Below are 23,072 nucleotides of genomic sequence, written 5' to 3' on the forward strand. Positions count from 1 at the left end.
AGAAGGGATTTTTCAAAATTCTCCCGCGGGGGAGAGGGAAAGCATTAAGGCTTAACCTGAAGAATGGCTTCTGCTGTACTATTTTAGATGCAATTTTTTGTTTCTGATAGTAATAACTTAATTTCCAAACGTACAATATTTATGTATTACTACTTTTTAACCAAATGTTCGAACCATTTTAAATTTGAATTTGTTATTACACATTGGTTCGATTATAGAACGATTGCAAATGTCCTAGAAAATTGATCAAATTGAAAACGTTTGAAACATTAAAAGATTCTCAGTAATAAGGGGTATGTGTAAAGCAAGAAGTACCGAAGAAGGGTTATTTCTATCAAATTGCAAAATCCCCGCAGGCGAAGCTGCGGGTAACAGCTAGTAAACAAATAAAGGATGATAGGATGCCTAGTGATTGATTAATTGCACTTCATAGTGCATAAACAACAAAGATGTTTCTTTTATTAAACAATTCAAATACATTGGTTAATATAATGATAAAATAATAATAGATTTTTAAAAATTCAGCTATTTATGTGAGATCCATTACTGTATTCAGCTATTTAATTTCAAAATTTTCTATTAATTTCACTTCTATTATTACTTAAATCAACTGAAAAAAATCTTACTTTTTTAAGTGAAAAAGTAAAAATAAATTGAAATAGTTACCTTTAACATTTGTTCATTTTCAGCAGCAAACAATGAAACCGAACCAAATACTAACTTGAAAAGTTTTAGGTACAAGTTAGAACGTTCCATATTTGCTATAACAACAAAATTGTTGTTTATGAAATAATAACATAATCTGAAATTTATTTTAAGAATAATATAATAATATATGTATAATATACTAGAAAAAACATATATACTGTTAGGTAATACTAAACTAAGGCAAGTGTTGATACAACATATTCACTGTGAACTGGCAACACCCATGCAAGACTCTCGAAACAAGGAGAAACCTGTTTTCAGTTGCCTGCCAAGTTATGGATATGTGAACAAGTGCATGTATAGTCTTAGATTAGAACAAAGTTTAATTCTAAGTTAAAGGACTGCCTCATCATTGTTCTAACATATACACACATACAGATATATATTTTATTAAAAATCTATAATATAAAGCTATACTTCTAAAAAACTGAATTGAATTAGTTGTTGGTTATGCACATAATATATATGTCGTATTATTTTGCAGTCGTAGTCGTGGGGTCGAGTGTAGGGTTAGCAAGACAAAAGAAAATTGGAGACCATAAAAACACGTCCGTTCACTTTCAGGTCCTCACTCGAACTCTCCTTTATTCTTTATTGGTGTTGTTAACCTCATTCCAAAAGGGGCGAGATTAACAAAGTAAATTACAGAAAAATATACAAAAATATATACAAAATTTAAAATATGTTAAATGCCCCCCTCCTGAAAAGGCGACATCATGGAGCCTCAGGGAGGTTGGGCTGGGTGTTATACAATTTATCGGCTTGAACTCTAAAGTTGGTTGGATTATAATACGGTATAATTTTATCTACATTTACAATATCAGTTAATTTATTTAATGATTGGACAGGTCTGTCTATTTCTACGTTACAAGGAGATACTATCTTTAATATGGTGAAAGGTCCATGATACTTTGGAGCAAGTTTTCCTTGGTCGGGATGGAAAAAGGTTTGTAGTAGTATTTGGTCTCCTACTTTGAAGTTTGGAGTTTGGTGTTGACTATTATATTTATCTCTGTTTCTTTCATGAGCTATTTCAGTTCTTTCGGTGGCAATCTTACGTGCTTCGCTGAGAGAGGGATAATTCAAGTTGTCAGGTGAATCGGGGATTTCTCCGTACATTAAAAACATTGGAGGGAATCCTGTTATAGTATGAGGCGTTTGATTGTATTCTTTCACAACGTCACGTAACATTTGAGTCCAGGATCGTTTTGGATTCTCTGAATATTTTATTCTTAGTCTAGAGACAAGTGTGGCGTTTAGTCTCTCAACTATCCCGTTGTGCTGAGGTCGCTGAGTACTTGTTAGATGTTGTTTGATTCCATTCTTTTCTAAATATCTTCTGAATCTAGAGGAGGTAAATGAAGGTGCTCTATCTGTTAGTAGACGTTTCGGGCTGCCTGTCTGTAATATTTTGCCTAGACAATCTATGTAGGCGTTTATAGAAGTAGATTTGGATGGAAAACACCAAGCAAACCTAGAAAAGTGATCGATGGCAACATGAAGGTAGCCTTTAGTAGATCCGTATCTTTGCATTCCAGAGACAGTGTCCATAGATAACATGTCAAATGGAGCTTTTGATGAAGGTAAATCACCTAACAAGCCAAACCTTTTATGGTTGTATGTCTTTGCTTTCTGACAAGCATCACAATGTTTAACAAACTCTACAACATCGTTGATGACATTCGGCCAATAGTAACGTGGACTAATTAGTTTCAGCATCTGTGTTATACCTGGGTGACCATAGTGTGCATGTGCCCTGGATAGCACCTTGTATTGAAGCGATGGAGGTATGACTTTCTTTGTAAATCCCTTCTTTCTGATACAGATTACATCTTCACGATCTCGGAAGAATTTGGGTGAGGTGAGTAATGAGGTATCCTGGTTGGAAAGGACTTCCTCAGTGGTAACAAAATGGCTCACGGGGGCTCTGGATAAATAATCAGCTTCTACATTCTGGCTTCCCTTCTGATGTTTAATATCATACTGATACATGCTTAGTTTCAAAGACCATCTAAATAACCTTCCAGATGGGTTTTTTATACCTTTCAGCCACTGTAAAGCCTGATGATCAGTGTGTATGGTGAAATAGATATCATGAAGATAAAAGTGAAACTTTTCAATAGATGCTACAATTGCAAGGCATTCTCTCTCACTAATGGTGTAGCTTTTTTCATATTCACGTAAGGACCTGGAGAAATAGGCAATAGGAAGTAATCCTTTAACAGGGTGTTCCTGTTTCAAGATACTCCCTATACCATCTCCGCTAGCATCTGTATAAAGATGTGTAGGAAGCAAAGGGTTATACATGTTTAAGATGGGTCTGGAGATAAGTGCTCTTTTTAATTTCTCAAAAGATTCTTGACATTTAGTCGTCCAAACCCAGTTTTGATTTTTCTTTAGGAGCTTATTTAGAGGAGCTCTTAAATTTGCATAATTTGGAATAAATCGATGGTAATGGTTTATGGACCCTAAAAAGCCCTGTAATTGTTTGATATTGGTTGGACATTTTAACTTTTGTATTGTTTCTATATTTGGTAATGAGGGGGAGTAACTTTCTGGTTTGATGTTGAACCCAAGATAATTAATTTCAGATCTAACAAACTGACATTTTTTAAGATTTAAGTAGAGACCCTCCCTTGAACATAATTCAAATACTTGTGTTAAATGTTTTAGGTGTTCGTCCACGTTCTGACTAAAAATTAACAAGTCATCAAAATAATTGATGAGAAAAGGAAATCTATATTTATTTAGGATATTTTTTAGAACTAGCTGAAAAATCTGGGGTGAAGTCTTTAGGCCAAATGGTAAACGATTCCACTGGAAATGACCAGAATTCGTTACAAAGGCAGTTAGTTCTTTGTCTTCAGAATGGAGAGGAACCTGCCAATAGGCTGACAGAATATCTACCGTAGAAAATATTTTCGCACCTATAAGTCTATCCAGTAGCTCATCTATTCTGGGAATAGGTTCATTGTTAACTTTAATCCTCTCGTTTAATTTCCTATAGTCCATACATAATCTAGTTTTTCCCTCATCTCTTTTCTTGGCTAATGTGACTGGGGCAGCGTAAGGGGACGACGATGGTTCAATCAATCCCGACTTTAGCAATAGTTCCACCTGTCTATCAATCTCTTCCCTATCACGGTAAGATGCTCTGTAAGGTTTTAAAGTTATGGGTCTTTCGTCTTTAAGTAATATTCTAGGGGAAGCTATTTTTAGGGCTGGCACTGAAAACTTCTCAGCAGAAAAAACTTCCCGAAATCCTAAAACAATGCTCTTTAGCTTCTGCTTCTGATCATCCTTCAGATTAGGGTTAACAACATCCCTAATGTTAAAAATATTTAACAGAGATTCCTTTAAGGAAGTAGAACTGTTCCTACCCCTACAAGTTCCTGCTGCATTTTGAGCCAAAGGAGGTGGGAAGACAAGGTTAGGAGCCTGAGGGGTCTCCTTCTGATCTATCTTATATAAGCTATTACTATTTTTACTTATTCTATTACAAAAATGATTAATGTCTCTACTATAGTAACTATTTGTGGAACTAGAGTGATTTGAACGTACTTCAAAAGTATTAGGATCTAATGCTAGGATAGTCTGATTTTGGGAGATCTGATTAAGACTAGAATCTATGACAAGACTAAATTTTCTAATGTCTGGATAAGATAAAATTAAATAAGGGAAATACCTGGATACTACATGTAAAGTAATGTTTTTTGTCAGGTTTCCAATCTTAAGAGGGATTGATACATTAGCCATGCTTGTGGTAGATCCTGCAGCTGTAGTGATAATCTTCACATCCGATTGGTATTGAAAGTATTTGGATAAAGTATCTAATAGTTTTTGGGATATAAGGCTGATGGAACTTCCTGTATCGATGAGCGCAGGCATCGTCTTGTTCTCCATTGAAACAGTTAGTAGTAGTCAAGATGGTGAAGTTGGTTCTGCCTCATTTGCTTCAGATACCTTGTGGACGTCTCTGTGAATAGGAGCTGAATATCTTTGGGGACAGTCTCTTCTCCAGTGCTGTGCTGGTAATCCCTGCTGATAGCAAAAACGGCAAGGGGATGGCGGTCTGCTCATGTGATGTACCAAATTTCTGTACTGGGGTTGACCCCGTGGTGGAATCCAAGATGGCGTCGTTTTCTTTGTGTGCGGCCATGACAGTATCTGGTTTTTGGCAAAGTGTTGGGATCCTGTGTAATTTTCTCGATTCGGTTTAGTTGCCGGATGATTTTCTTTCTGGGTCTTCGGCGGATGATCTGCTTCTTCTTGAATTTTTATTAACTTAGTAGCCTTCTGAAGCCATTCGACAGCGGTGGCTGGCGGTGCGGCTATCATATATTTTCTAATTTCCGCATTTATGCCGGCATTGAGACCTGTAATGGTCTGTTGCATGTTTAACTTAGCTTTTTCCGCCAAGGAGGTTTTGTCCCTATAGTAAGTTAAGACATCTTCATCTCGCTGGTGTTGTCGATTTACAAAATCGGTGAAGTAATCTTCTTCTTCCTGTGGAAAGTACTCGAGTAATTTTTGTTTAATTTTGTTCCAATCCGTTTCCTCTACTAAATTTTCACAAAAATAGTCGAAAGCTTCATGCTGTAAATACTCTGGTATGTAAAAGTGGAGCTCTTGTTCGTCAATCCTTTGTCTCGCCGCTTGCTTCTCAAACAGTCTCATCCACGAAGTTAGACTTAGCTTTCCACGTGGGTTAAACGGAATAAGATTTAGTTTAGGAGGAGAGGTAGAACTACCTGTTTCTGGGATGGATTTGTCTCTAGATTTACTCATTGCTGGATAAGGTAATCCTGTCGACTCTTATAAATTGTCGTATTATTTTGCAGTCGTAGTCGTGGGGTCGAGTGTAGGGTTAGCAAGACAAAAGAAAATTGGAGACCATAAAAACACGTCCGTTCACTTTCAGGTCCTCACTCGAACTCTCCTTTATTCTTTATTGGTGTTGTTAACCTCATTCCAAAAGGGGCGAGATTAACAAAGTAAATTACAGAAAAATATACAAAAATATATACAAAATTTAAAATATGTTATATACATGTACTATAAATGAATCAAAATATCCTTAATACATTACAGAAATTTTTATTTATATTAAAAATTAGCATGACAATATGGATGATATTTTGATTTAATTTCTTTTCACTTTCATTTACAAATACATTATAATTATGTATCCTTATATTTGGGTTGAAATAAAAATTAAATTTGCAAAATCTTTTAAAAATCAATTACTGAAATAATTCTTTTTAAATATTGTTCTGAAATGGGGGGCGTTACTGTTGTTCGGTGCTGTTGGCAATTTTTTCTACGCACTAATCTTCACTGGAAAGACTGACTACTGTCAATCATCTTCTTACTACTGTTTTTTTTTTTCTTTCAAAGTTTAACTTTAAAGTATTAAGAAGAATTTATTAACAAATTAAAATGCAACGTTCTCTGGTAAAAAGGGGCAGACCACCACTCAATTGTACCAAACTAGAAAGCAAAAAGGATTCAACTTTGTCTACTACTGTTAGACTCATAACCGACTATAATGCACATACCGAAAAACACTCTTCGGAAATTCCTTCTGTGTCAATTGGATCGAACCGCGACAAGCATTTCAAAGTTCATTAATCCCAGGTGAGCAGTTGAACCTCTTTCTACTTTTTCTCCTAACTCGACGAACACATCTGACATCTCAACTACAACATTATGGAGTAAACTCTTCGATTTGATAAACACCTCTAATGAAAAAATACTTAACCAAATGTCCTTTATCAAAGAAGAATTAGACATAATCCGTATTAGTGTACAGGAAACCAAAGATCAAAATAGAATGATGAACAGTCAAATCTGTAATCTTGAACAAGAAATTGCTAAATTGAAGATAGAAAACGAAAGTATGCAATTTAGAATGGATTCACTGGTCAATAAGCAGTATCGTAATAGTGTAATATTATATAGATATCCTGGCAAAGAAATCCCCACTAAACTGGAAGTCTACAATTTAATTAAGTCAATACTAAACTTACAAGAACTTACAATAGATGATTTGCTTGATATAATTCCAATGTCCAAATTATAACATCCACCTATAAAGATAACCTTCAAAAATATTCAGATTTGAGATTTCTTCTTTATGAATTTTATAAAAATGAAGCAGAAAAACTTGCCGAATGAATGGAAAGCCACTCAAATTGCCCAAGACCTAAGTAAGAACTCTAGATTACAACGGAAAAAGTTGTTGCCATTTCACTATGAGTTAAGAAAGGAGGGTCATCTCTCCAAGCTCTGTAGAGATTGTTGACCGAATAACAAACTATCTCTGACTTATAGCTCAGCTCCGTCTTGAAGGGATTGGTTTTTTCAGACTCCTTTACTCCATTTACTGTACCTACTTCACAATCAAAATGACAAATTACCAATCAAAATAACCTTCATCAAGAACCAAATATGGTAATTGATCATTCGCCAATATCTTTGTCAGTCATATACGTTAAATCAAAAGATGTAAGCTATATTAACTGTAACCAAAGAAATTCTTACTTTGTAATCACCAATTGTAACTGTCAGGGGCTTACAAAGAAAATTCTTACCAGTGAATTTGCTTTTCTATTGAAAAACACAGACATTCTGGCTATTACGGAGACTTGGATGACTTCACCACCTGACCTTCATGTCCAAGACAAAGATAACTATTACATTGTTACGCAAATGGCTCAGAAACCTTCAGATCCGGGACGTCCTTCCGGCGGACTTAATTTAATAATTAAAAAAATGCTAGGTGAAATTATACTTATTCAGCAAAACGACAATTATATTATTGTTCATCTACTAATTACCAATCCAGACATAGATAATTTGAAAAATAAAGTACTGATAATCAGGGCGACATACATTCCTCCTGAACAACTGCAAATTTTAATTTTAATTGAAATATTTCGTCAATATGAAAATTTGAAAAACACTTCTCCGTATATTATCATAGTGGGAGATTTTAATGCCCATATCGCATAAGCCATGGACTTACACTATAAAGGACCAAACTTAAAAATACATAATATTCATAAATCTAAAGACAGTAAAAACAACAAGTTGGGAATCCATCTCCTTACACTAACGAAACAAGCTCAATTATTCATATTTAATGGAAGAATCAAAAAAGATTACCCCTCAGAATATACTTGCGTAACAGCTACTGGTAGCTCAATTATCGATCTAATAATTTGTTCAGATCTACTTGCAGATTTATGCTCAGAACTCCAAGTTTTGAACCTCAACTAATCGGACCATTTTCCAGTCAGATCAGTATTCGGATTAAAAGAAAATATCAACTGCAGGCAAGTTTCTCCATGCTACCAGACAATTGTTTATAATTACGATCGTTTCCAAACTCAAATTAGTAATAAGATGAACCATTTATATATACTATCTGAAGGATTATATACTATCTGAAGCACATATATATACTATCTGAAGCACATATATACTATCTGAAGGATTGTTAGACGGCATAGAGTATTATACTACATTTGAAAGTATATTAAAAGAGTATATTAAAATCCGGAAAATCAAAAACCTGAAAATTCATGGTCCAAAAAATCCATGGTACGATCTTGACTATCAGTTTAAAAAATAAAAAAACCAAAGCACTACATTTGTTCAGAAAATTATCTACAACTGAATCTTTTAAGCAATACCGGCAAACTAAAACTACATATTTCAATCTACTAAAAACCAAAAAATTAAATTACTTTAAAAAGTTACAACAAAAAATTATAGAAAATAAAAATAATGATTTATTTTGGTCAACGATTCAGAAACTAAGACGGCTGAACCTTGAGCAATCAATCCATATAAAATTTTCTGATTGGATCGCCTTTTTTTAACAGATTTACAAAAGTTATTATCTCTCCATTGACCGAAGTAACAAATTCTGGAAATGAAATATTCGATTCACAGATTACTGTCGAGGAGCTGGACGTGTCGATCCGGAACTTGAAACTGAAATCATCCCCTGGATCGGATCAAATCACAACCAAATTCATTAAATTACTACCGCCATCTGGCAAGCAAGTTCTTCTCAATCTATTTAACTACTTTTATAACTACTCAAAATATCCACAGTCTTGGAACACAGCAAAAATCCTAATGTTTTATAAAAAAGGAATCCAAACAGATCCCAAAAATTACTGTCCTATTGCTTTGTTATCTGTGTTAAGGAAATGTTTTACTTCAATATTAACTTCTCGATTTCAAATCTGGTCTGCTAAACAAGGTTTAAACTCACAATATCAGTATTCTTTTACTAAATCAAGCTAAAAGGTACCGAGTTAGCTATTTTCCTACTGTTGTTAATTATTCAAATTTATCTACAGCATAAACGCAGAAAACTTTTTACCGCATTTATTGACATTTCCAAAGCTTATGACTCCGTGCATGTTTCCATTCTGATTAATAAGCTCAGACGAATGGGGGCTGGAACCAAATTTTGCAGTGTAATTAAGTGTTTATTTTCATCTTATACAATTAATATAGCTCACAACAACCAAGTATATCCGGATCTAAAAGTACACCGGGAATTACTCCAAGGCGAACCTCTGTCACCTCATTTATTTAACTTTTATATCTATGAAATCGACCATCTGTTTGCTAATGAGAACGAATGAATTTATATTAATGGCCGTACTTATCATTACATATTATATGCCGACGATCTTGTATTATTAGCTCCAACCCGAACTACTCTACAACGTAAAATCAACTTAGTCAATGAATTCTTAAATTCCATTCTTTTAACTATTAATACTGAAAAATCTAAAATCCTCATATTTAGAAACAACGTAAAAATATCAAATCAAGAAAAAAGTTTTTATTTAAATAATCACCCGATTGAAGTGGTTAATCAAATCAAGTATTTAGGAATTACTTTTAACTGGGATGGGGTATTCCATCCACATCTCGATCAACTCAATATTAAAATTAACCAACTCATCAATAATGTAATTTATCTAGCCTCCAGATTAAGGATTTCAAATTTAAGAATTCACTTAAAGATGTTTCACTCATTTGTAGTTCCAGCACTCTATTATGCCAGCCCAATTTGGGCTTTAGATTATTACCCAGATTTAGAGAAATACCATATTATATTTCTGCGAAAACTTCTTCATATCAAACAAACGGTTCCTGGCTATGCAATTAGATCTGAAACAAACCGTTATCAACTTTTTCCTTTTTTTTTTTAAATGTCTATTAAAATTTTACTTTTGCATTCTAACTTCTGAAGACGATAATATAAAATTTCTGTTTCTCTTAATGGCTAACCAAAGTAAAACCGCTGGTAACAATAATCATTCATGGTATCAAAGATTCAATGAGATAATCCAGTCTTGTGGCATTCCCAATTTGTTACTCAACTCAACTGAAGACAACTGCAAGTATGCCTACTCTTTAATGATAAAAACCGCTTTATCACAATCAATAGTTAAAGACCAAGACTCTATATTAAACTCAACTTACCACCACTGGTATCTGAATATACTACATTTTCCATCCAAATCGTGTATCGCCATGGCAAATATCAGTCTAAACTTAAGTGTATGTTACTTCAGATGCGGCTTAACTATAGTTCATTACTGATAGACAATGTATATATCGATTTCTCCAAGGAATGTTACTGGTGCAAATCTCGACCTTTTTCACTATATCATATACTTACAGTGTGCTCAGCCATCGAAGATGATCAGCGTAAATTTCAAATAAAAGAAATTTTTGTTTCCACTCACGAATTACCTTTGAGATCTAATCATGATAATTTATTGTAATGTACAATATTTAAGATTTACAATTTCTTTGTTTATATAGTTAATATGTTAAAAAATAAATTATAATGGCTAATGAAGTATTGTGTAACATAAGTCTTCATCTTTTAAATGGTTGTTATAATTAAGACTAAAGTTATGAATGTCCAAAAAATTATTTTATTTGTATATCAATACTTATGTAAATAACTATTTGGCAAAGTTAAAATCAAATTTGTTTTTATAATACAATTATTTTCCCCTGTAACAAGGTATCATTACAATAAACGGATTGATAATAATATTGTTCTAAATACTTTTTAAAAACACTGTGTTAGGCAAAATTATAAATTTCAGAGAATTCCTAATGATCTAATATTGATAAAATTTGTTTTTGAAATATTTAAATGTTTTCAAAATCCTCATAATTAACCCTTCACACCTAATGAACTATCTAAAAATGAAAACAAAGTGCAAAATTATAAATTATTATAATTTTAATAGTACTGTTTAACATTTTTTGATTTTCTTTTTAATTAATAATTTTAAGCATGTAACGAAACAGCTAATTTTCAATTATATTTTCTTCCAGTTTATTGATGTAATATAAAATTCAGGAAATTTATTAAGGGACAAATTTAATGAATGTATACTTTTGTAGCAAATTATATGATTTACTAATGAATAAACTGCACTTTTCTTCAAAATGGAAGTCACATAGTTTTATAACAAGATTAATTCTTAAATAGATTAGTATAAATTATTTTAATATGTCTTAAATGTCTTATTTTAATCTTATTTTAAATCTTAATAATTTTGTAATTTTAAAAATATATTTTAACAATTTTGACTTGCAATGCTAAAAATAGCAAAACAAGATAGGTAAAAAATTGTTGATTTACACATCAAACATGAATAAGCATGAGCTCTAATTATCTTTGCCAATCTACTAGCACATCCAGTTTAAGATCTTTGAGATAATAAAAACGTGAATGGTAGAGAACTTGGATTAACAAAAATATGCACTGTACCAAATGTGTTGTGAGCACATATATACTGTACATACAACATTTACACATACCATACAGAATTTTGAATAATTAAATGAATTTAAATGGTTGCTCTCAATATGTTGTTTGTGTTCAACTTTTGAATTATAAATGTTCATCTTTTTTCTTTTGTATCGTCTAGTAAAAAGATCTCTCTAGATAAAAGACAGTATTATAATAAAACAGCATTATATAGTTGTAGTAATAAGCAGAATATTACTATAAAAATACATGCATAAAGGTTCACAAAACAAAATCTCTACGTCTTTGTGTGTATTTTTATTTTTTTCTCAGAATATAAAAGCATTTCAGGTATGATTCATATTCTTTAATTTTAAACTTATAAAAAAAATTCTTAAGTTTTATTAAGATACATCCAAAATCTTGTTAAGAATCATAGCCCAAGCACTAGCAAATTTTAAAAGTATAAAGTATATATATATATAAATAAACAAAAAATTGAACGATGTTAATACTTTACAGCTGTGTTATTTATTTTACAAATTTTCCATTATTTCTTTCATATTAAAAAATTCAATTTTTATTCTTCATCTTTGTTGGATAAGTCAAGAATTATCTAAGTAGCTATAGTATAAAACATTATTATAAAAACATATCATAGATATTTTTTTAATTAAATTTAATTATTTCAATATAGTAAAATCTGTGTAAACCAGAATTGTACAGTACCAAATATTTTTTCCAGTTTGGTGGGTTTCCATTCTGAACAAGTTTTTTCCCCATAGAAAATCTTTTTTTTTTTCTGTTTTCGAGTTATGAACTGGTGATGGTTTATTTGGTGAGTGGTATAGTTACAATTATCCAGTTTTTAAGATATATTGAAAATCATTCCATTCTGAAGAATTTTTTTCTCTTTAGGCAGGTTTCTATTTTATCCAGGTTCTGTTTTGGACAGATTTTACTGGGCAGTAATAAAGCCAAAACACTAAGTTACCTTTTAAGAACTACTTTTTTGACTTTATGAAAAAAGTTTTAAATATTTTACATCATTAAAAAAATTAAGATTTAGATTAAAAAACCTAAATAAAAATCTTTTCAATAAAAGTTGAAAATACTTACATCCCATTTCATCCATTCTATTTAATAAATATTCTACAAGAATTGTCGCAAAAACTGGTGAAGTTGACACATTTGCAAGAAAGGAATTAGCAACAAGCTAAAATTAAAAATATATAGATTTTATAAATTTTAATTCAAATAATAACATTAATTTACAATAATTATTCATATAGTAACTGATTATCTAACATTTTTTTTTATTTAAAAAATATTTTAGTAATATCTTTTTCTGGCAATCTAATTAAATTTTGTTTTACTCTCAATTTACATAGTTTGTAAAAAATTATACAATAAAAACTTTTTCTGATTTACCTGCAAAGCAAAATTCTTGTATATCCTTTCAACAACATACTAAAAAATAAATGAAAATAACTTATTTATAAACATAAATCATTATAAATGTTAAAAGTTACAACATAAATTATTGTTAATTTAAGAAATCTTTACCTCAATAGTTGTTGAAAACACTTCTCTAAAAGTCATTGGATTCATCATTGTAAACTAAATAAATAAATTATTTATTACAATAATAATTAAATTATAAATAACAAAAAATAATATATGATGTGCAAAAGTTAACATAAAACAAAAAGTATGTTTTTAACTAAAAATAAAATACTGCATGTCAAATATTAATGCCCTAGAACTACAGTATTTATAAAGAACAATATGAATAAAATATGAAACCATCAAACATCCATCCATTTTCCATTTAAATTTGTCTCAATTTACATGATTTTGATTTTATACAATCAATCCTTCTAGATAAACCATGGGTTAAGCATACTTATTAAAATAATTACTTTTAATAAAAATAAAATAGCAGCAAAAATGTATTTTTATTAATTCATTTAAAAATAAAGAAAAATTATTTTCACTTACAACACCAGCAAAATGTTCTAATACTTCTTTTTCTTCCTTTGACCGCACAGTCTGAACACTAAATTTTAAACAAATTTCAAATTTTATAATAAGTGAACTTAATTTATTCAATTAAAATACAACAACAATAACATTATTTATATATCTTAATATTCAATAATTGAAATAATCTGATATATATATGTGAGATCTGGGGACACCAGAATATTCCAGTTCCACATTCAGGATGAAATGTAAAATGAAAGAAAGATCAAGAAATCTTTCTCAAGAGTCCTCACACCAGTTAGGATAAATTATCTTGCATCCTAATTTACAAATTAGTTCATTTCCAAATGGAAAAAGTATATTAGAAACTTAATCAGAATTTTAGGATTTTAGTTGAATTGCTAATAATGTGAAATATGTGAATTATGTGAATTTCATGGGCTGATGATGCAGTTAAACACTAACAAATCAAAAGCGATAATTAAAAGATAAATTTATTAATTAATAAGGGATGATCAAAGTTATTATACAAATGTTAATTATATAAAACATGGTATAATAACAAAAGTAAATCTCAAAATTATAAATGATTCCAAAGAAGATAAAATAACAACAATCTACTCCCTAAAGCTTTTCTATGAGAGAGTTTACATATTAAAATTCATACTACCCTTATTCGGTGTGGAGAGTTGAATGTTCTTGGGAATGAGTAAAAGTAAAGAACTGGGAAAAGGATAAGAGCTTTGGCACAAGCGTTAGCAAGAGCAAGAGCATGTTTAATGATGACTTCTCACCTTTTATGTTAAAATTTCATCCTATAGGATTACTAGAAAATCTCACCATGCTTCCGCCACATGACGGAAGTTGTGTGGTCCCACAGATAGAGTGAGACATCCACTTGAATTATCACTTTTGGAGGAACTAAGCTGTTTTCTCCTACATGAGAAACAGGAAGGTCCTTCTTTAACTTTATCAAACTTTGTGACAGATAATTTTTATTGAAAACAAATGACAAAAATTTGTTATTTAAATTAAAATTTCAAATAATTAACCCCAGATTCTTGCATATATCAGATTTTATTAAATAATTATCAAGAACAAAAACAATTTATATATTTTTAATTAAACAGGGAAGCACAAAAACCATGATTCAATATTTTCTATCAGTTATAAAGTAATGTTCCTGCTTTAATGTGAAAGATATTATAGAAGACATAGTCCAATAATCTTCAATTTTTGAAGATTATTGACCTTTAACCTTTTCAAAAGACTATATGTAATATATAATAAATAAATAAATAAATAAATAAATATATATATATATATATATTTATTTATTTATTTATTTATTTATTTATTTATTTATTTTAATATATTATATTTATTGACGAATTTTAATATATTAAATTTAATGACCAATTCCAAATTAAATTTTAGAAATGTCTAAATTACGAGGGCTATTTTTTAAATACGGTCCGTTTGTGAATGAGAGTGAGAACAACACGTGATCACAGCAGTGTATTTGTGTCTGCTCCAAGCATGTTTTGTGCACGTTTAGACACCATTTGCAGCCGTATCGTCTGTCTGTGTGTTGAGCTGTAAAAGTTTATAATGTTTAAGAAAATTGAGTGACCGCCGACTGTGAGATACAATCTGTTATTTGATTCTTGAGTGCAAGAAACTTGGCAGCAGTGGAAATTCACCGTCAGATTTGTGAAGTTTATGGTGATAATGCTGTAAATGACAGTAAAATTCTAAAGTGGGTGAGAATGTTCAAGGACGGGTGGGTTAATGTGCATGATGAGCCACACCCTGGCCGACCTTCTCTGATTTCTGAAGATTTGATTTGTGATGTGGATAACAAAATTCAATAAGACCAATGATTCACGATTTCAATGTTATCAATTGAATTTCCACAGGTTTCAAGATCAGTTTTATATACCATTGTTTTGGAGAAACTGAATTTTACTCCATTACTGCTCCATGACAATGCAAGGCCATATGTTTCTGCACAAACACAAGGTCTAATCAGTTCTTTTGGATGAGAACACCTGGATCATCCACCTTACAGTCCAGACCTTGCAACCAGTGATTTTCACTTGTTTCAATACTTAAAGGAGTTGTTTGGTGGTCAATGGTTCAGCGACACAAAGAAGTGAAAACTGCAATCATCGATTCATAGGCAGCAGATTTCTTTGAAGTTGGAATTCAAAAACTTGTTGAGCAGTATGACAAATGTTTGAACAAAAATGGGAATTATGTAGAAAAGTAGATAAAAGTATGTAGAATACAGAAAAAAATATATTTTAATGATATTTACAGTATTTTTCTTCTTATTAAAAAACTGGCCTTATTTAAAAAATAGCTTTCATAAAAATTAATTATTTATAATTATTAAATTTAATATGAGATGCCAGCATAACTGCCTACCTCTAGTCAAATTAATTAATTTCTAATATTTAATTACACCTTTATATAACCCAAGAATTTGGCATATCATTTAGCATGTTTATCAGACATATTAGCTGTTTTTTTTTTTGGTTTTCTGCAAATCGAATTTGCATTCAAGTTGGTTCATTCCGCACTAGACCAAAAGATGATGATGATTCATGCTCCTTAACAATGTATATTATATAATTTTCTTTGAGTAAACGTTATATATAAAATATTTGAGTATTTTTTCAGCATGGAATGAATTATTGTATTTTACATTAATTTATATATGAAAAATTGTTTTGCTTAATGAGTGTTTTTTTGCATTACAAGTAAGATTCTGGAACGAATTATGCTCATTAAGAGAGGTTTCACTATATATACATATATAAAATTCTTTTCTGGTAAAGGAATCTCACATAATCAAAGTTCATACAGTGCTATAAATGAAACATAAAACTAAAATTTTTATTTTTAGTTGTTAATAATATACATTGTAACTAGTAGCCTGGGATACCCCTAGTGGGAGTTCTAGCAGCAGCAGTGTCATGCCATGGTATAAATAACAAATTCGTATCAATAATAAATTCCTATTACAAATAAAAATAATAATATACTAAATTTCTCATGGCATACCCTACTAAAATGCAGTCAAAAACACAAAAAACCCACATTTATTGTTATTTTAATATTGTTACACAAAAACCTGAATTTATTGTTAATTTAAATAATAGCTAGGGGCACCCCTAGTGGCCGTTCTAGGCATACTGTTACAGATAAACTGACACGCGATCAATTTCAAGTCTCCATGACTAATAAAAATGTATAATTTATAAAAGAAATTAAAAACATACGATGATTGTCTAGGTTGTGGTTGTCCTTGTGCTGGAACAGAAAGAGTATAGATATCTAAAGCTTGCAGAGCATATTTGGCTAAGCGAATAAATACAAGTGTTTCCTTTGGTTGAAATTGTTTATTTTGTGTCAAAGTTGAATCTGTAATAAAAATTTTAAATTTTTATATATTTAATATAAAATAAGCAAATATTATTTAGTACTAATAATGCAGCAAAGTCATAGATTGATTATGAATAAGTATTTAGTTATGAATATATACATATTATTATATAATTTTTAAATATTTCAGCTATATATTACAAACAAAATAGCAAAAATATTCAATATATATTCATTATAACAACAAAAAAGTTTTACAGCAATTTTATTTTTTACAGTATTATATTTTTCTCATTTATTTTGACATAAAATTTCAACAAAAAGTAGCCTCTACATACTACATATAGATAAAGAACGTTCTGCAGTAATATTGGATTAACAGTTTTGAAGTGTATTGAGCTTTGTCTTCAGATCTTTCCAATTTCTTAGAAAATGAATTTAAAAAAATATCAGTTTCAAAATAAACTTGGAATGTTTTTCCTTAAACAACTTTCATTTAAATGAAAAATATTCATTAATTCCTTCACTTTTAATATTCTTTCAAAGTCACCAAGTCAAAAATCTAGGGTTCGGGTATCCTTAAATCTTTGTTTCCAATTTCATTAAATTACTGCTTTAGTATTGAGAGACTCAAACTTCAATATAAGCTTCTAATCTGTATTATCAATTAATTAGTAATAAATAACAGTCTCTCATTGGCCTTAATGCTATAAGTATAGATTCATCACACACCTTTTTGATTTTTACTTATTAATGCATGATGTCTCAGTATGTGTTTTGGCTTATTCAACACCCCTCTTCACCAGGTTACATACAAGATCTGCAAATAAAGTAATGCGACTGGTTTCATAGAGAACGATCTGGCGACAGTGTGGAGTTCTTCTTGCCAGTGGTGTAAGGACAACGTGCCATATAGCTTCAGTTCAAGTGAAAATCTTGTCACGTTAACTAGTGGACTGTGAGTGCACATTTTGCAAAAAGATATTTTGTTGTGCGTTCCAAAAATGAGCCAACGTAGTTACAAACAACGTTTCTTACAAACGTCATTATGGGTGATGAAACATGGATCTTTGAGTACGATTCAGAAACAAAATGCCAAAGTGTAGCACACAACAACCTTTCCACTGCCAAAAAAAGCAAGAATGAGCAAGTAAAAGATCAAACTCAAGCTCATGTGCTTCTTTGACAGCAATGGAATTGTCCATAAAGAATTTGTGCCTCAAGGACAAACTGTCTTTGAGGCAAGAATTTTTACCGTAATGTTCTTGAAAGGCTATGAAAATGTGTTGCTCGTGTGAACCAAACATCAAAGAGACCTGGATGCTGCATCACAACAATGCACCTTGTCACACAGTGATTTCAATTACGGAGTTTTTGACACAGAAAAATATTCCTCTTGTACCTCAGTGCCGTATTCACCTGATGTGAGTCTATGTGATGACTTTCTCTTCCCCAGACTGAAACAACACTTCAAAGGGCATCATTTTGGCAGGACGGAAAACATAAAACAGGCTGTAACCAACCAGCTGAAGGCCATTCCACTTTCTTCGTTCCAGCACTGCCTCAGGCACTGAATCGCTTCCCAATGAGACTATTTTGAAGAAGACCGAGTTGATTTGTAAATTAATTATGAATACAACGTATGTACGTTTGACATGATATTATAATTAAAACATTTATAAAAGAATTTAATAAATAAAAATACAATATTTATATAAATCGATAATTACTGTATAAATAACCATGTTCAACATTATAACAATAACTATAAAAAACATACATAAAATTGATGTTAAATTAGTAGACACCATAACCACGTCAGTGAGCCTTCGCAATGTTTCCGAACAGATGATACAACGAAGCTTAAAGTCTCTTAGTTATCTTTAATATAAACTGAATTAATACAAACTGGACAGGTACAAATCGTCATCACAACATGCCATACGTAGACGCCATCTCTCCTTTCTTCCCTCCAAACCAATCATAAGCCGTTACACCCGCGCCCCCTGCCCAAACATACACTTTTTTCTGAACTAATACGATTGATACCGAACACCACACTTAAAGTTAATTTTATACCTGATGTACACTGTTGCACAATATTCAGTTCTTGATGGTATTTTCATTTTGGTATATTCTTATCTTCTTTAAGTTTAATATACTATGAAATTGAAACCATCATAATTTACATTAAACTGTCTCTTGACCTCCGTTTTACATCGGTCAGATACCTACACTGTACATTCTCTCTCTTTTTAAGATCAGTCTATTCTAATTATGGAGCTGTTGATTTTTTGTTTGTTTTGTGTAATAAAATAAAATATCATTATGTTATGTGATTTTGGATATCAGAAGACAGAAGGAATGAAAATTTATCAAGTAGCACCGGTAAATTTTAAAAAATTTTCGAAAACAATATAAAAACCACTCAGACCGATTTTTCTGGAATTAGAACTATGGGTTAACTGGATTTCACTACATTATTATATCTGCTCTGTTATTGTAACTACTGTTACAAAAATTTGTGGTCCTAGGACCGATATTTAGTGAATTATCTAAAATTTTCAACTAACTTCCAGCCTGCAATTGAATGCGATTATTGGGCTTCCAGCTGAATATTTTTGAAAAATTTTTCATCCCAGCTGAGAACACACTTTCAGTAATTCGTGTTTAAAATTTCATCTAAATCCCAGCAACAGAATTCAAATAATGGCAATTCTAATATTGAATTCCATTTTCCACTTTCCATCTTAAACTTAGTTGCTATAGTAACAATCAATGACCTCTGAGAAGAGAAAAATTCTGAAAATAAAACTGGAAGTTAACCATTCCTTGTCTGGTGTTCAATATATATAAGGACTATTATATATTTATCAATTTATATAATATATATTATATATATTTTTGGAATCAGCAGATCATAAGGAATTTATTGACAATAATTATTAAGAATTTGTTTAAAAGTGGTGGTGCCGTCTGATCCTGTAAGGTGGTGGTGAGCTGAACGTGGACCCAATGTCAGGCTGTGGAAACAAGCCAGTTGGTCAACTCCTGTTGCAACCCAAGGATCAGAAATGTCACTTTTAGAATTATTGATGAAAGCTAAAGCATACCCCAGAGGCGACACGCGTTGGCCATGCCTGACCAGAGTGAAAATTTCCAAGGGCTACCGGTTCAAGGGCAGAACTGGCTAAAGAAGCTAGCTTACCCAAACCCGAGCCAGAAAACTAAATTTTCAAAGTCAAACCGAATAGCTACACTCATCATTGGAACATTAACTGGGCATAGCTGTGAACTCACTGATATACTTAAATGATGTCATGTGAGCATTGCCTGCCTGCAGGAAACACATTGGAAGGGAGAGAAGTCACGTGACATTGGTGATGGGTTTAAACTTCTGTACTACGGCAAGACAAACCAGCATGGTGTTGCCTTGGGTTTTTTTTTTAAACTCTTTCCGCCCTATGAGCACTAAGAGGGCCTCTTTTAGTAGGCCCATTATGGGTTTGGCCAGGCCCACAATGGGGCAACCGGGTGGTGAAGGATGGGGCCCGACATATCCGAATGGACCACCCCCGAAAAATTCCTGGGGATTATTCGACCCATTCAAATTTGATCCCGGGTCTCCCAGAGTGGTAGGCTGCCACCTTGACCACTCAGCCATCTGGTCCATTGCCTTGGTTGTTAGCCCTGACTTGTGTGACTGTGTGGCAGAAGTAAATTGTCATTCTGATTGCCTTATGTCTGCTATCATTGACATGGGCACTCGCCGACTGCGTATCTTCTTGGCATGTGCTCCGCAAACAGGATGTACTGAGGAGGAGAAGAAGCAGTTTTGGTGGAATCTACATGACCATGTAGCATCATGCTCTACGGAAGATATGCTCATGGTGTGTGGTGACTTAAATGGCCATGTTGGGAGGGTCAAGGATGAGTATGATTGCCATAATGGCTTTGGATATGGTACACGAAACAATGACTGTTGTCAAATTCTTGACTTAGCAGAAGCTAATGACCTTGTTGTCTGCAACACTTTTTTTCAAGAAACGCACAAGTCATTTGGTTACTACACCAGTGGAAACAGCTGCAGCCAGAATGACTACATGCTGGCACGGAAATGTGACTTCAATGATAGTGTCACCAACGTGAAGGTCATTCCATCTGATTGTCTGGCCCCACAGCATAAGTTGCTAATCAACAACATGAAGATCACCACACATCAGGGCAGTCACACGAGAGGGCCGATGAAAATTAATTGGCAGAAGTTGCGGAAACATGAAGCTGCCATAATCAACAGCATTACCTTTCCCGAAACCAACGAATCCTGAATTGACACCATGTGGGATGTGCTCCATGACTCCATCACCACAGCTGCAATTCTCTTTATATTATTTCCTGGTTAAAGGGAATAGGTACTAGTGACCAGTTTATAAAAATTTACCAAGAAAATACTCTGGTACACTGCCTTCATAAGCTGCCTCAATCCTAAAGAACTAGTTATAATTAATAAATTAAAGTGAAAAAAGAAAACAACAAGGTAGGTTACATTTGTAATTTAAGAATTGTCAACGAATTTCATTTAATAGACTTGTAATCTTAGTTTTATCGGTTTTCGGAATGTAAAGAATCAATGAGTCCATACTACTTCATGGAAAATAGATGTAGTGTGTAAAGATTCCTTTAGAGTGCATGACATGAAAAACTATAAAACATGTGAAGGTACGTCTCATATATCTATAAGGAATTTTGTTGATTAATGCGGAAACTAATAAATATTTTATTAAATAACTAGGAAATGACTAAAACCAACCATCTGTTAAGTGAAAATGTAAAAAAAATTTTTATAGAAATTTTTTTTATAAAGAATTTTACAGAAAAAGTATTTAGGATTATAGAAATTATTGATCTCAACGTATGTTTAGTACAATTGTAAAAATATTTTTTTATGTATATTAGTATTTGTAATTCGTATGTATTATGTAATTTTAGTTGGCTGAGGAGGGGTCTTACAAAAGCCCAAAATGTGTACAAAAAAACAGGTATATCAACTAAATTGAATAAACTTAAGGTGAAGATTGCCAAGTATTCGTGTGTTTGCACTATATAGTGTTTAAGAGACCAATTTATTAATTTTATTAAAGAGCATTTTTATGTACAGAACATCTAATCATAAAATGAAGTAAAAATTTTTGAACAAGAATACAATACTTAAAATAATCCCATAAAAGTTTAGGCGTAAAAGTACACAAATAAAAGTTTTAACTAAGAGTAAATAAATTTATTGTACACCATTTCTGTGTAGTAATTTAAAATAAATTATTATTCCATGCATTACTTTAATTTTTATCTGTAATATAAATTAATATACTAACCTCCAATAACTTTACAAGAAGCAATACCCCAAGTTATTGTCTTAACTCCACATACAAGTGTTTTGACTAAACTACGACAATCAGAGACAGTATAATTCGAAGCTTGTGAAGCTGGAAAGCCAAACCTCTGAAAAAAAATGAAATTTTTTATTTATATTTTACAACAGAAAAAACTTTGAAGCTAATAATTCATTGCTGATATGGCTATTTAAACATAATCTATAGGTCATTAAACAAACAGGACAAAAATATTTTTAAATACTGATATAATGAAGATATAAACAAAGTTATTAGAATATTACATTTGCAAAATAAGAATGATAACATTTGTTAGATGATGAAAATTAGCAACATGCTAGTATCCTCACCATTATTATTCTCTGAAATAATATAAAAATATTTTTTAGTCATTTAAAATTTGTAATAAATCATCATCCCAACAGTTCCATATATTTTATAATAATCTACAGGTAATTCCATCTGTGATTCCTTGACATATACTGACCAATTATGACATTATTCCCTGACTTATTAACACGTATGTATTTCCCCTTTCCATTATGTAATATTTGGCCAAGTCTATTTAAGCCCCATTTTATACACAATTATATAAATTTTTTATTAAAAACACTTTATTCACTTATAAAATGAAAAACTTTGTGTGAAATTGATTATGTAATTTGATATGTCATTTCTATGTTGTATAAAAAATTTCATAATTAATTTTAATTCATAAATTTTATTTAAGAAAAAGACATGCATCACATCATAAAAGTGAATTTTCTTAATCTGAGGAGGTGGTAAATTCA

General features: G+C 31.5%; 1 protein-coding gene across 1 annotated transcript in view; it reads right to left on the reverse strand.

Annotated features, from left to right (window-relative positions):
- The window catches only part of Nipped-A (Transcription-associated protein Nipped-A), a 188,985-nt gene that overhangs the window by 105,439 nt on the left and 60,474 nt on the right, over positions 1–23,072 (reverse strand). The window contains 7 exon segments of the mRNA XM_067281093.1: positions 667–761; positions 12,635–12,731; positions 12,947–12,985; positions 13,082–13,135; positions 13,517–13,574; positions 16,789–16,930; positions 22,264–22,390. Of these exon segments, the coding sequence (XP_067137194.1) occupies positions 667–761; positions 12,635–12,731; positions 12,947–12,985; positions 13,082–13,135; positions 13,517–13,574; positions 16,789–16,930; positions 22,264–22,390 (612 nt within the window).

Source organism: Centruroides vittatus, unplaced genomic scaffold (assembly GCF_030686945.1).
Source record: "Centruroides vittatus isolate TY-2023 unplaced genomic scaffold, ASM3068694v2 contig_905, whole genome shotgun sequence".
Taxonomy (NCBI): domain Eukaryota; kingdom Metazoa; phylum Arthropoda; class Arachnida; order Scorpiones; family Buthidae; genus Centruroides; species Centruroides vittatus.